The sequence below is a fragment of the Syngnathus scovelli genome, chromosome 13 (assembly GCF_024217435.2).
Source record: "Syngnathus scovelli strain Florida chromosome 13, RoL_Ssco_1.2, whole genome shotgun sequence".
NCBI classification, from domain to species: Eukaryota; Metazoa; Chordata; class Actinopteri; order Syngnathiformes; family Syngnathidae; genus Syngnathus; species Syngnathus scovelli.
Genome location: NC_090859.1, coordinates 10,066,027 through 10,080,707, shown reverse-complemented (window position 1 = coordinate 10,080,707; position 14,681 = coordinate 10,066,027). Strand labels below are relative to the sequence as shown.

The 14,681-nt window shown below is 40.9% G+C and overlaps 2 protein-coding genes across 4 annotated transcripts in view; both read right to left on the bottom strand.

Annotated features, from left to right (window-relative positions):
- The window catches only part of LOC125980031 (rab GTPase-activating protein 1), a 33,621-nt gene that overhangs the window by 8,362 nt on the left and 10,578 nt on the right, over positions 1–14,681 (bottom strand). For all 3 annotated transcript variants that reach the window (XM_049738991.1, XM_049738992.1, XM_049738993.2), the window contains 4 exons: positions 3,741–3,854; positions 1,791–1,865; positions 369–494; positions 154–297 (listed from right to left, as the gene is read on the bottom strand). In XM_049738991.1, coding sequence (XP_049594948.1) covers positions 154–297; positions 369–494; positions 1,791–1,865; positions 3,741–3,854 — 459 coding nt within the window. The remainder of the gene's footprint in view (positions 1–153; positions 298–368; positions 495–1,790; positions 1,866–3,740; positions 3,855–14,681) is intronic.
- On the bottom strand, positions 6,514–14,675 carry LOC125980093 (probable G-protein coupled receptor 21). Its single transcript, XM_049739132.1, has one exon. It carries the CDS (start codon positions 10,275–10,277, stop codon positions 9,051–9,053), a length of 1,227 nt encoding a protein of 408 aa, XP_049595089.1. The 5' UTR covers positions 10,278–14,675; the 3' UTR covers positions 6,514–9,050.

Sequence of the window (14,681 nt, the reverse complement as noted above, 5' to 3'; positions counted from 1 at the left end):
TAAATATGAAATGACGGCTCCAAAAAATCATTTCCACCTATCCTATTAATATTTTTGTTGTCTATTCTAATTTTAAATTAAATATTTTTTGATTTAGAAAATAAATACCTTCTAAGACTGCCCACGAACCCTGACCCGTGCATGTGTGCTTACCTCACACAGAAGCAGGTCAATGATATGGAAGACCATGTAGAGAGGGAACTTGGCTGTAAAGAGGGTGAGGAACCACTGGGAGGCGTACATGTGAGCCTCCAGACCCACGTTCAGGAAATGGTTGTACAAATCAGGAATATATTCCTGATAAAGACAAAGAGCCAGCAGGTAAATATAAGCACGCAAAGTATGTAAAGCAAAGAAAATGTACAAACCTGCATGAGTCGCTCAAGCTGGAAGAACTTGCAATGCAGATCTTCAAAGTTTTGCTTGAAAAGGTCCCTGAGTCCGTAGTCAAACATGATCTTGACAAGCACACTGAAGGCTTGCTCCTCGGGCATCTGAGAAACAAAGTCAAAACTTTTATCGACGCATCCTCAACACACACACTTAAAAAAATCCTAAAAATGTGAGTGCAATATTTGCAGTGATGTGGTTTTACCGCTGGGTGGCAATGTTGGCCAAGAAAATATTTTCATTCTGGCGTTGCAAGTTTTTTTTTTTTGCACTGTTCAGTAAATTCCCATAATTGAAGGCACTTGGTGAGGTTTTTTAAATGAGTAACGGAAAAAGTATGAATTTGCAATTTAACTAATGAAATAATGTAAATCTATGATTTAGTTGTTCATATTTTTACCTCTTACCAATAATGCCATGTAATCATCAACGTGATTATTTCTTCTTGTTAGACTAAAATCAATTTCAATCAGAAGCAGCAAATTGTAGTGGTTCTATTTCTAATGCAACAGTGAAAATCTCAATATGGGTTTGATTATGTAACATTCAATGGAAAAGAATCAAAAGTTTGAGAGGCTGAAGGAAAAAAAAATAACACAATAAGCCGTTTGCACAAGTGGAAACACCCTAAAGCTAATAACATTGTTGACCCTCCTTTTGGCATATTTGTCAGGAAAAGTGGCAAAATATTTCCTCTAAGTCAAGATGGCAATGATGATAGACTCCCCCATCCCCTAAAAACTAATTCTGGTATTAAAACAACACGTACTTCAGATGTTTGTTTTTCAATTTAATTGTACACCTCATAAATCAAATTAAAAAATAACAAATTATGTAATGCGGTCTAATTTCTTTCCACATTTGATTTTTTTTTTTATTTCATCAGTTGAATGTCAACGTTGGATATCCACTATAAATTTAACAAGGGAAATTCCAGACGCTTGTATTTTATTAAATATAAAGCAAAAATAATAATTCATTTGCAAACATTAAATGGGGTCGAGCTAACTTTAAAGATAATAAATGTGGCTGGAAATTTGGATCTGATATATTAGATGTCATTGATTTTGCACGTGACTAATGTTTGCGTCAACTTATTGACCCATCAAATGACTGCACTGCACATACAGTAGCACCCTCCAGTAAACCTTCCGAGAAGTTATTACGTGACGCCAAAATATCACGGGAGTCGATATCGGAGACTGATGTCAAAGGAGAACACTAAACACTTGTTCCCTGTGCTTGAAGTTGTTGTACTTTTTTTGATTTTACTGGAAGCCAGCTGATAAGAGGATTTAAGGCACGTTAAAAAAAAAACACCTAAAGAACAGAACCCCTCTTCACTTTGGTTTGTTTGATGAAAAAAAACGTGTTTTTGATGGACTGATATGAAAACTCACGTGCAAGAGGAGCACAGCGGCCAAGAAGGATTGTCCCTGGCAGTAGCCAATCTCTTCATCATACACAGAGTATGCCTGGGGGGAGGACAAAACACACATGTCCAAAACCAACGTCAATAAAGTTCATGCAAAGGCTGAAAAAAAAGATTATCAATTTTAAAAAAAAACTTATGCTGTGTCTTGTGATTGTGCTGACTAATATTCATCACCCTCTTGGATGAGTGCAAGACGAGTCCAGCATGTACCCACACCCAAAATCAGCTTGGCAAATTCCATTCCTGTTTGGAAACAATCAAGTCTTGCTTTTTTTTTTTTTCCCCAGACATTTTATGTATCACAGTTCTAGTGGTATCGGTACTTGGTATCGGTAACTACACAAGATTTGAATACTCGTACTGATATCGGTCTGAAAAAAAAGTGGTGTTGAAAAATTAAATGTGTCACATTAACTTCTACCTGTGATTGAGTCAAATTGCAGACGTGCATCACACATTTATTTTTATTTTCACACTTTCTTGACTCGTGTCAAACTAAATTAATAGCTGTGAACCAACACTCATTGGAGGGTAAGCCGACCCCCAAACAAAGTCACAAAAGCAATAAAAGCAAACCTTCCAAAGAGGTGTTCCAAATGACATTTAGCAAACTAAATCCTTCCATGGAGGTGTTTCAAATGACATTTGCGCGTCTGTCGTATTTTTTCCTGAAAATGTTCATTAAATTCCTAACTGGGGTTTTAAAGCATCTCATAATTTGCATGCATACCAAATGTTCATCCACTGCTGTAGATCCATACTAACTAAGGCAGTAAATAAAACAGAGGAAGAACTGAATAAACATCTACAGAAAAGCCAGCTGTTTACATCGTATCACTCAGATAAAGCTTGTTTAAAATACCGAAATCCGAGCAGATGGAGTTCTTCTTTTAGAAACGCGTGGCGAGCAAACATGTGTCAGTGTGATGGAGAAAATGAAACCGGGCGGGGATGGTTTATGGTGCAAATGTTGCCGAGTAGAAAGTTCCAAACGGTTGAGGTGGCCCACTGAGCTACAAATGCGAGTAATGCGTCAAGTGGAAGTGACAAAGCGCGGATCAATCCACGAGCAGAGCAAAAAGAGGGAGGGGAGGGGGGGAGGACTGAATTATTCAAACACACCTGAGGAGGTGGTTAACTGCGTGGAGATGGATGCACTCGCTGCAGTTCGACATACATAATGAATGAAATGAAAAATCAGAGAGCAAAAGCAACTGCAGCCGCCGGCTTTGAAATGAGCGTTTCGATAATCAGCACAAAAAAGAAAAAAAAAAGCTCATTTGATGGTCAAAAGCGGAGAATGGGCTTTAAATGTTGATTCGATATGAGCTGCCATCGTCGTCTTAAAAACAAATTTTTTAAATATCAAGCTATTTATACAATTGTTAGATTGTCTTCTGAGGAAATGTAATCTCGGTTATTTGGAAGCCCTTCGAGGAGGGGAGGGGGGGGGGCACACAGACCATCATTGTTTGTGATTATGAGGCCGTGAAGACATGTGCATCCACACCAAAAAAAGTTTTTTGTTTTTGTTATGCGCGTGTTATATTTTTTTGGATACCCAAGATGGGTCACTTTTTTTTTTTTTTTTGCTGGCTCATTCAAAATGATTTAAAAAAAAAAAAAATCCTCAAATTATTGCTGATTCACCAAAATGAGTGGCCTGAAATTAAAATTGGGTTTTATCTCTCCTATCATCACTCAGTATTGAGATAAAACCGTTTTAAAACTTACTTCCTATAATTGATTAAAAAACATGAATAAAATGGGAACAGCTGGAAAATTTGGCTAACAACTCTCTCATGTGACAGTAATGTTTTTGCATGCTCTATTAGTCAGGGGCGCAAGACTCAAAAGGATTTTTTGGGGGGGTTGTTATAATAATATAACATAATAAAAGGAGTGTTTGAAATACCTTGCAGATTTTATACAGGGAGTCTTGCCCATCCCCTCCAGTGTCTTTGAAGTAGTCATGAGCCGGGAACGTCCTGTTAATGTCCCGAGTGATGGCACTGTCCTGCGGGGATTCCTAGCAGCGAGATAAAGAGAGCAAACAAAGATTAGACAGTTGTTAAAGAAGAAAAATGAAAATGACTCGCCACATGATGTGGGCATTTATTTCCCCCTGTAAATTGTTTCGAGAGCAGATTGCAATCTGTGTTGGAGTTTTATTGCATAGCACTGAGGTGGAGCTCACCTTGGGTGATGTCAGGTACACATTTGTTAATTTATTTGGCCTCCTGAGGTGGAATTTCTACAAGCTTTTATTGAGGCAAAATGGCCTCGCATTAGTCGATAATGGGAGAAGGAAGAAATAAGAATAAGAATCCATCAAGATGCTAATTAATTGGGGAATTTGCTTTAATAAGAATGTTGGATGTTATTTGAAGATCGTGTCTTTTAGGAATACTATAAATGAGCGTGGGTGATATTAAAAAGGGAAAAAAATGACAGATAAAAATAAAATGTAAAAGATTAAAATACGGTCATGATACGAAGAGTTTTTGCAGCATTCAACAGCTCTCTATGATTTTATTCATTCAGGAATAAAATTCAGATTTTTTTTAAAATAAAAAACACAATTTGTGAACAACTGAATTACAGTACTATATTTTGGGCAGCCACTCATGACAAGATTTTTTTTTTTCCTGATATCCATCAAGACCACAGCGCCCTCCTTCCCTTTGTCATTAAAATCTCTACACCAACATCCACAAAGGAAGAACAGCAGATGAAAATAAACTGCATCCAAAAAAGAAACACAGGAAGAAAGTAATAGTAAAACTAAAATCAGCTAATGGCGATCATGGTCGGTCCGGCATCCGTTTTGCTACAGATAGGCTCCAAATCTGTCTGTCCAACATATGGCACTGTACATACTGTGCTAAATTCTTCACATTCTGTCATTCCTGCTTTGCTAATATGATATATATTATATATATATATCAAAAAGCTGATAGTGCAGTAAGCATCTGTACAGTTGAAGCCCAAGGCGATGGCTCTCCATCTATTTATCGGCTGATTCTGAAGCAAATCTTTGATAATGATGCATTTTACAGCCAGAAGTGTGTCCATGAAAAAGATCCACACAAGTGAAAGATAAGCTTGTGTATTTATACAAGCACCACTTAGCTGTTCTTATCGCAAGTGCTGAAAGCTCAGACAAAGACCTTTGACATAATGGCCAATTAGCTTCCCTTCTGTCTTGGTATGAAGCTAGCGTGAGAGGAGAGTGAAAACACAACCAATGTCTTATAGCGGTGGACTTAAGTGCGAGGACGAGCAATAAAAGTCGTTTGCTTTCTTGATATATGTATTTAAAAAATTACACAGTGGTATTACACTGCTGGGGTTTAAATATGAACATCATAAAATGTGATTATTTACACTGATGCTAATTTTTGGCCTCAGCCACAATTGGTTGTAGTGTTTTAAGTTGTAAAACTATTTCCAGAACTATGTTCAATCAATTTTCCTCCAAATTCGAGAGCATGAGCAAGTTGATCTAATTAGTATAGCCAACGCCTTTGGTTGGGCCTATGATTAAAAAAATAACTTGATTGTACGAGAATGTAACAAACAGGGGCTCGGTTGTTGTCAAAGCTGTTTCTGTCTCACCACAAGAAAATAATTATAATTGATGATGAGGATATATGGATTAACTTTTCATTTATAAACATCAAATGTCATAAACACATTTCCAACAAATAAATTGCTGTAATAAATGTTGCATGAGGCTCGTAGAAAACTGCTATGTCAAAACGATTGCTTCCTTGGATGAAGGAGAATAACTATAAAGGGATTGCACTTAAGAATCAGTGATGAGAAAATGAAGCTTCATATTTGCTTCATGAAGCAGTTGTATTTTGTACTCCACTAGGTGGTGCTGTTTCCATAAAGGAGTTTAAGAAATGGCAAGTCAACAGAGTGCCATCTGGAGAAGTAAATACATTTCAACTGATTCATGAAGCAAATATGAAGCTTCATTTTCCCAGCACGATTATAATTACAAGCAAGAGGACAACATGTACCCTGATTTTCGACGAATAAAAATCTCAGTGGGGTTGAGCCAAATGTGGCAGTATGCGTACTGTAACGCTGGGAATAGCGGCTCCGAGTTGCACTTCCGTGGGAAGGTTGACTATTTAGCCCTCTATTGTTTATGTCCCTGATTTTGTTTGAGTTAACACAATGGCCGACTTGCCATTCTGTTATTCTTTCTCAGCTCCCCGTTGAAATGGCGAAAGAACATACGGCAGGATATTATTTAAACCTGACGAATTTTCCTTATCGCATTCTTTCACTTTCCAAAACTTGATCCTCTCTGCTCTGTTGTAATCTTTGCATAGTCAATCCAAAATATGATTTAAATTCTTCACACACAAGCATCATCACAAACGTTAACCATAATAGCGTCACCAAGGACCGACTCCTTCAATCTTACATTATTCAGTCATCCACATAAACGTGCGCTGCCTCATTACCAGAATGCACACTCAGCATTTTACATTCTGGTGCCGGTGCGTTCTAGTCCATTTCCATCGCGTGAGCATTTTCTCAGCCGCAATCTAAACTGGCAATTTCACAAATGATTGAAAGCTATTATTCTCGAAGATCTCGCGAAAGAATTCCGTCGGCCGTAAATGTTTGAACGCATCTACGGCGATTAGAAAAAGTAAACAAAGGTCCACAGAGATCAAATGACATTTATTTTCTCAGCACTGATGCACAACATGTACAAAGTTACAATACAAGATACAGTACATGTAGGTAAGCCACCTACAGAGCATCATAAAGTCTTTTGCTATTGGTCAAAAGGGTTTCAGCAAAAACACGTGATTGATTTGATCACAACGTTCTCCATCTATCGATTCAAACTAAGTCCGGATATGACGATATGACTTATTTTGGTCAGACTGGACTCTTGTATGTTTTCGAGAGCGAAAAAGTCAGCTGCTCACAAAAGCTTGGTCATGAGTGTACAATTAGCTTCGTACTGGTGGGTCCTATTTAGATTCTAAAATAAGCACAAAGCTAACTCAATAGAGATTGGAAGACAGATAAGAAAATGGCTGTCTCCAGCTTTCCATGTTTGTTAAATTGGTTCAAAGTGAATTGATTAAAGTTGCACAACCTCTTAAAGTATTTGCACTGGAATTGAATGTAATAATTTAATAATAGTATCTCTTGAGGCTTTTATTTACAAGGAGTCATGCTGTATGTACAGATTGGGAATTTATGAACAAAATATTGACTCCACTTGCTTCCTGACCAACAAACAATCCAGAAAGTAGTGCACATAAAATTTGTTGGCAGCAGCAACACCCGTCATCTGACCTTGAATTTTCTTGAAAGAAAAAAAATATTGATATCACTTGTGTAGATTAAAATCTGACAATCTTTTCAAGATTCAAAAAAATAAAATAAACATGTTACAGTAGGATCGCCTCGATAAAACCCGCCAAGGGAATGATGCACTTTCGTAATAAATAAAATCGCAGTTCGGTTCTGCCTCGTTTATGTCTTCACAATGAAATAAAACACACACATTCAATATGCCGTTTCTTTACACCGACAATGAGGTGACGACAGAAGGTAGTAACAAACGATTATCATATTTGGCACCGCTTCACAAACGACAGCATTTCGTAAGACATCACGTGAATCTATCACCATGGCGCATAATTACAAAACCGTACACCCACAAAAAAACACTTAAAATATCCTCGTGTGGGAGTGAGTCAAGCAACCCAAGGTGAAACCCCGCGTTGCTTTAATTAACAGTCTTGTTCAGCCATTGGTCGCGTTCTAGTTATACCCCGAGCTGAGTCACCGACACAAAAGCGAGAAGAACACCATGAAATGAAACCATGCAAGTGTGACGAGCTAAATACAATATACAGCAAATGGAGCTTTCTTGGCTGGCTGCTTTTTGCAAACGGAAAATTGACAGCCAAGTCTTTTACGGTCTAACAGTCACATGTCTACAAAACGGAGCCCTCTTGTCTGTAAAGGTAAAGGTAACGCCATCCCACTTTCAAGGCAACAACTTCACAGTCTTGACCATCTACACCAAAAGTGTAGAACCCCCTCAAATATTTACAAGTCGCCATAGTGGATACCAATAAAAAAAAAAAATCTGTCTTTGGTATACAACATTCTAAAGCTATATATCTTTCCACGATTTATACTCGTACAATGGATCTATTCAGCTTTCTGAATGTCAAGTTCCAGTAAGCTCCGAAACGTGAAATGATGATGGGGAACATACAATTCACGCATGCACACGGATACATGCGAGTCTCAGGGGTCGCTTTCCTTTCAAAAGCCGGAGAGAACGGTCTCTTTGTTTTGTTCTTGTGAGTTTTGCTCAAGGTTTTGTGCAAACGCACAGGTACATTACAGCCATCACAATACTGCATCAAACTAACAACAAGGCAGTTTTTCATATTAGGAACGTGAACGTTTCAGCTACGGCGGAACACACGGCGTGTCATCAGACCAACGTCCTCAGGCGGAAGATGTACCAGATTATTAATGCTGTACCAGTTATCAGCGTACATTTCGTGTGAAAACATCCACTCGGCAAATAAATTCGTGCGATGAAATTAATAAGACAGGAGAGAAAATTGGGGTTGAAAACTGCATTACATGCAAAGAGAAAATAAACAGCAGTTTGGCTAACAGTCAAAGCCTTTCGTGGTCATTCATTAGAAATTTGTTGAAATTTCATCAAGACTGAATATTTTGTCCAAACCAATAGAAAACTGATATAAAACATACCTAATACTTTTCTACTGTTTGTCAGTCATTGATGTACACACAACTGGATTATTCTAAGGACAGAAGGAACGGCAGGAACACCTCGGGGAACTTCAAATTACATAAGAGCTCAGTTCGCCATAATGTTTGTGGATCTGGACTGACAAAATAAGTTAGATACACGCGACCAAAGGTTCGACCTGTTCTAAAATCGCATCCGTCTCTCACTACTGTCTCTTCCTTGAATGAATGACACCTTGCAGGATGAGTTTATCCTTCAGCGCTTCACTCCAGGCTCCCTCCTGCTGCCAGCTGTGGCGTGATCACAGAGGACATCTGTGTGACCTCCAAATGCGAAGGAAACAGCTGTGGCACAATGACGACCCCCTTCATTTCTTGGTGGAATCGTTAAAAGACGTTATTTTTCCGAGCGGTTCCGACGCCAAATTGCAAGGCTGTTCTACTACACGTGACAGGTTGTGCTGATTCCGACGTCTCCGTGACCGGATCCGTAGGCTGTCCCAGCACATCCCTGTTCGATGGAACCGATGAAAGCTTTTTGGGGTTTCCGGACGCTGAAGCCGCGGCCGCCTCGTTGCAAACAGTACGAGCAGAGTCGCTTGAGGCCCTTCCTGAAGGCGGAGTTGGAGAGGCTGTAGATGAGACAGTTGCAGAAGCTGTTGCTGATGGCCAGCCAAGTGGTGAGGAAAGACGCTGCGGGGTGGTGGTAGATTCCGCCGCTCTCCAACAGAAAGTAAATGATGTAGGGCAACCAGAGGATGTAGAAGACGCTGGTGATGCGGAACAGCACCATGGCGTACCGTTTGTCCGGGTAAGTCGGTTGTTGATAGTGATGCTGGTGTTTCTGAGGTTTGAACAAGCCGGGCGATTGCTTTTGCTCAAGCTCGCCGTTGTCTTTGTCCAGAGATCCAGATATCAAACCGGGGTCTTGATTGGGTTGGGGTCGATAACGTGCGTGCCGTTCGCTGATCTCCCGAGTGTGCTGCCGGCAGATTTTGAAGATGTTGCCGTAAGTGAAGCAGACGGTGAGAGCGGCGGGTGCGTAGAGAAGGACGACGATGAAGGTTGTGAAAGCCGGTTGGGTTCTCCACTTGACAGCGCACCACTCCACGACATCGCCATGGTAACCGGGCTTTCCCCAACCCAGGAATGACGGGAGGAAGATCAATGCGGAGTACAACCATATGAGGACGATGCAGCAACGCACTCGACACGGCGTTACCATGGCCGCGTAGGTCAGAGGTTGCGTGATGGCGATGTAGCGGTCCACACTCACGCATGCTAACGACGCCATGGAGACAGACTTCAAAACAGACACCAGGTAGCCAAACACCTGACAGGTGAGTTTGGGGTCGAGTCCTTGGAGGTGATGAAGTAAAGACAAGGAGGGGAAGAGGCAGCTGACACCGACGAGCAGATCGGCGTATGCCATGGTCTGGATGAAGGCGCTGGTGGTGTGCTGGCTCAGCAAAGGGGCGCAGTGGAAAACAAAAATCACCACTAGGTTGCCCGAAATAATCAGAACGGTGAGGAGGAGGATAATGGAGACTTCAAGCAGGCAGGTGGTGATAATTTTGGAATAGCTTATCTCAAGCAGGCAAAAGGGAGCGGAGTAGTTTGACAGGTCAGCGGAGCTCTGGTTGAGTGGATCCAGGTAGGAATTCATCATCTCGGGCAGAAGGACGTCTCTCGGGGTCCGAGCTTGAACCCAAGGACTGTTTTGGCAGATCCTTGAAACTAACTGCAATGTCGTTTCAATCTAAACCAAATGCTCCATGTCTCAATTCCGTTAATCTGCCACTTCATTTCAAATGCAAGAGGGATGGGAAGGAGGCGATGAAGCCCTCTGAGGCAAATTAACACAAAATGTCGCTTGCTTTCCTCTGTTGAAGAAATAATCCAGTCGGCAGCATGTGGGACAGCGACAGGAGTCCCTCTTATATTTTTGTAGTCCACAAAACCCCAAAAAGAGCTCCCAGTAAAAAAATCTTTCTTTGTAACATGCTGAAAAAACAAAGCGGTCATCAACGACGCTCTCTTATTGCCGGCAAACTTCCGTATTTCCCCGGCTCTTTCCACCCCAAGTTTCCGTCTCGTCCTTTGCCAAAGTTAACCGCTGAAAGGCAAGCGGTGTTATGAGCGATGTTGAAAAAGCCTGATCGCACACACGGACGCTTAAACACACCTCCGCACCTCAGCTGTTATTTCTATAAGGAGGAGCGGCAACAATATCTGAAGGGGGAACGAGGTGGGCAGGCATACCGATGCTGGACGAACCCTCTTCCTCCTCCTCCTCCTCTTGGTGATGATTTATCCTCCTTTAGTAACAGTCTCTTTCTTACTCCCAGTCTCCCTCCCACTGTCGCTCTCTCTCTTTGGCTCTCCCTTGCTGGAGAAGCAGTGGCAGAAGTCCCTCCCCTTCAAAGTGGCTCAAACCAATCATCAAGAGTAGAAACATGCGGCTGCCTCCATCCCACACTTTCTCCGGCCCGCCCTGCCAACCATTTTTTTTCTGCTCTCATGTGAGCAGTCAGATTATTCTTGCGAGTTAAACACAGAGATGTTTACCTCTTCGTGTGTGACGATATCTTTGAACCGTGCCCAAATAACTGATTTTGAATACCCAATATGAGTTTTCAGTCACAGTAGTTTTGATATATAAAATTTCATTTAACACAACGACAGAAAAATTGTCAACAATAACGTGATTTTCCAACGTGTCAAAGTATCGTGCCAACTATTGCCGAGGGAAAATTAAGTATCTGTAACTGGCATTGTCATTGTGCTCGTTCCCCCAAAATGTAGATAACGGAACCGGAACGAGAGAATTCTACGGGTCATGAAAGTGCAACACGAGTGATTACATTTCACAGCCTCGGGTTGTGTTAATTAACACCGTGAACAATAGCGCAAGGGCTAATTCCTCACGACTTAACTTTTCTGTTGTTCGGTAGAAAGACAAAATCGTTCTTGTATGAGTTCATCAGGTTCAGAGAGAAGAAATTGAATATTCTGGAAACACACCGCGGTTTGCTAAATCACCAAACACTCAGTCCATCGATCAGCTGCACCGAATACTATTTGGCAGGTAGTAAATACAGCCGCAATGTAGCGAAAAAAAAAAAAAAAAACATGACAACAATGCTATGTGGAAAATAAAAATCATGCAGTTGGCTCGTGTTATTGATGCCTTTTATTTTGTTTTGAAAGCTGAGAAACAAATGGCACAAACATATGAAATCTGTAGCTAGCATAAATTCCTTTAAGAGAATTGCAGATGCCGCATAAGAGGATTTTTGAAAGCGTCAGCTATGAAGATCTTCATCTTCAGACAAGTGTTCATTTTAAACTCAAAAGAACCGGTCAGCTCTTCCTAAACATCGTAATGAACCCGTGCTGGATGTTATGATTCCATCTAATTAGGCAGAACCCGGCGCTAAAATTAGACGCCTCATCGGATATTAATAGCCAAACGCGAGATGATCCACATCCTCACTCTAATGACTTTGCGGAGGCTGCAGAGTTTGTCTCGTGCAAAGCAATTTGCCGTCGCGTGATGGAGACCCAAACATTGGCACCAGCCCGCACCTTTCTCTCTACACCCCACCCGGCAAATCCAGACACACTCCTTTGCCTTCACGCACCCCTTCTGCCCATCGCACGAGGAGCTAAAAATAAATGACGGTGAGGAGAAAAGGGAAGGAAAGATAGCGGGGAGAGGCAAGGGAATAAAGCTCATCATCCAAGGGAGGAAGGTGAGAAACAAGTCCGAAATGCTCGGAACAAAATGGCAATTAGGATGGGGTGCAGTCACAATGATGAAGAGGAGCCAGCGTGACATCTTGACACCGGGGCTGAGCACGAGTGCGCTAAGTTGAGTTAAAACTACCCATCATGCCTTGCCAGGCATCAACTGACCGACCGGACGGGAAAAAAAAGTGTCTTTTGCGGGGATTTAAAGATTTAATTTGGTTCCATTTATTTTAATCGGAAAAGATTATTAGAGATAACGAGTGTTTTGAGGTGCGAGCGTGGGTACGGAATGAATTCAAGTCGTATCTCAATGTTCCACGCTAAAAAAAAATGCTTCATTTTGAGTAACATGATTAAAATGTATTATCATTTCTTTATTTTTGAGGGAAACTGAAAAATAATATTGATCTACCACATTTAACCATGAGCAACCAATTCAGTAAATCCAAATGATTTATTTATTTTTTTTTAAATCTAGCAAAGAAAAAAAACAGATGGTACTTTTGAACTTTCTAATCACCATGCGGTTGATATCATGCATTTTTTTTTTTGGGGTGGTTCACAAAAGGCCCTCAGTTCTTTTACCATCCATCGAACTTGTGTTTTGATCAAACATCAGATACCTCTCGGAAAACGGCGTTCCCGTGGCCCAACACGTGGCAACAATACAAGCGCACTGATTCCTGAGTACCCTTAGGTATTGGCAACTTGAGTGTCACAATGGTCTTGTTGTCCTGCCGAGAACAACGTAGCGTTCTCGCTGTTCGTGCAATAAAGTATTGGAACAGGTTGGCCTTACACGTACTAGCTTAAGTGTAACTTTCTATTTCTAACAACTTCATTCGAATGATCTTCCACTAGTGCGCTGCCAAAATCATGGCTACAATATAGCCTAATGTGTTGAGCTTTTTTTTTTGGGTAGCTAGCTGGAATGTTAATGAGTCAGCGTTCAAATATAATCTGGTACTTTGAGTTCCTCCGTAGCAGGCAGCCTTGTGTCAGGGTTTTATTGGGAGATGAAAAGGTTACATTTCTAATTGTGACCACTTTTTCAATGCCCTCATCAGAAATGCCCACGAACAGCATGTTCAGACAAGCTGAGACCAGGTCAAGGGATCAACGAAGCTGCTAGCTAGGACATAATGTGCGTTCGACACAAAAGGGACACAATGTGCACAAAACTAATTAAAAGCTTGAACATGACTATGGCATGCACAAATTAGGGGGGAGGCGGAGCCTATATTTAAATAATTACTACATGAGAAGGAAATTACAGTAACAATTGCAAAGTGACTGTTAATATAAGTAAAAACTATTTAACATCAAGGCTTCCAAAATCTCATACAAATTGTACGACCTGCGTTCAAATGCAAAGGTTTTACGATCGTTGAACGTACTTTCCATACTATTTCTGACGAACCAGACAAGCTTTGGGTAGACTAAATAAATCGCAAAGTGTCTGTTGGACGAGCCGCACGTGTTTTCCGAAGGTGGAATGCTTTTAAAAACACGTTCCAACATTCTGTCCGGTGGCTATCGAATCAGTAGCACTGCACATCATTGTTATGGCATTGAGAGTGAAAGCGAACATTCCATTCATAGCATTTCAAGTGAATAGAAACGATCTGCATAAACTGTTGTTGGACAGGAAGTGTGTGCAGTTGAAGAGATTCAGAGGAAAAGACTTGGGCATTGGGGGGGGGGGCACAGTGGTCAGGCAGTGAGAAGTGGGTGGGGGGGGGATGGGGGAAGTAGAGGAAAAAAGCAAGACCAACATCTTTTCACCACCTGGGAACCAGCCTCGTGCCCCCGGGATGTTGCCTTTACATAAGTAGACGACAGAGTTGCAGCAAAGCTTAAAGCAGCATCGGCATATTGTCGTGTGTGTGTGTGTGGGGGAGGGGCTGAGTCTGAGGAAGTTACTGATTTTTTTTGATTTTTTTTTACATCTCAAAGCAAAATGTACAAATGCCCAATTAAGGGCTTTTGCACCACCTTACTTGGGAATCTTTGGAGACACATTGCATGGTTGGACTATGGGGAAATATTCCCAAAATAAAAATCCTGGGATTTTTTTTTTTTTTTCCTGAGACACTGTAGGGGGTTTACTACTCTCCAGAGACCCCTGGGGCCTTTTTTTTCTTCTATGCAGTGGAGAACAACATTTGTGGCTCCTTTAAATTACCATTATTATTATTAGCATTATTATGATTATGATTACCCTTGTATTTGTGCTCAAAATGTGCCTTAAGTCTAAATACATGATATATGGCTTCTGTAAATTTAAAGAGACACTAGTGATTGTCTTGTTTTGTCTTAC

Excerpts from the sequence above, each read along its gene's own strand:
- LOC125980093 (XM_049739132.1), bottom strand. The coding sequence starts at position 10,277 with ATGATGAATTCCTACCTGGATCCACTCAACCAGAGCTCCGCTGACCTG.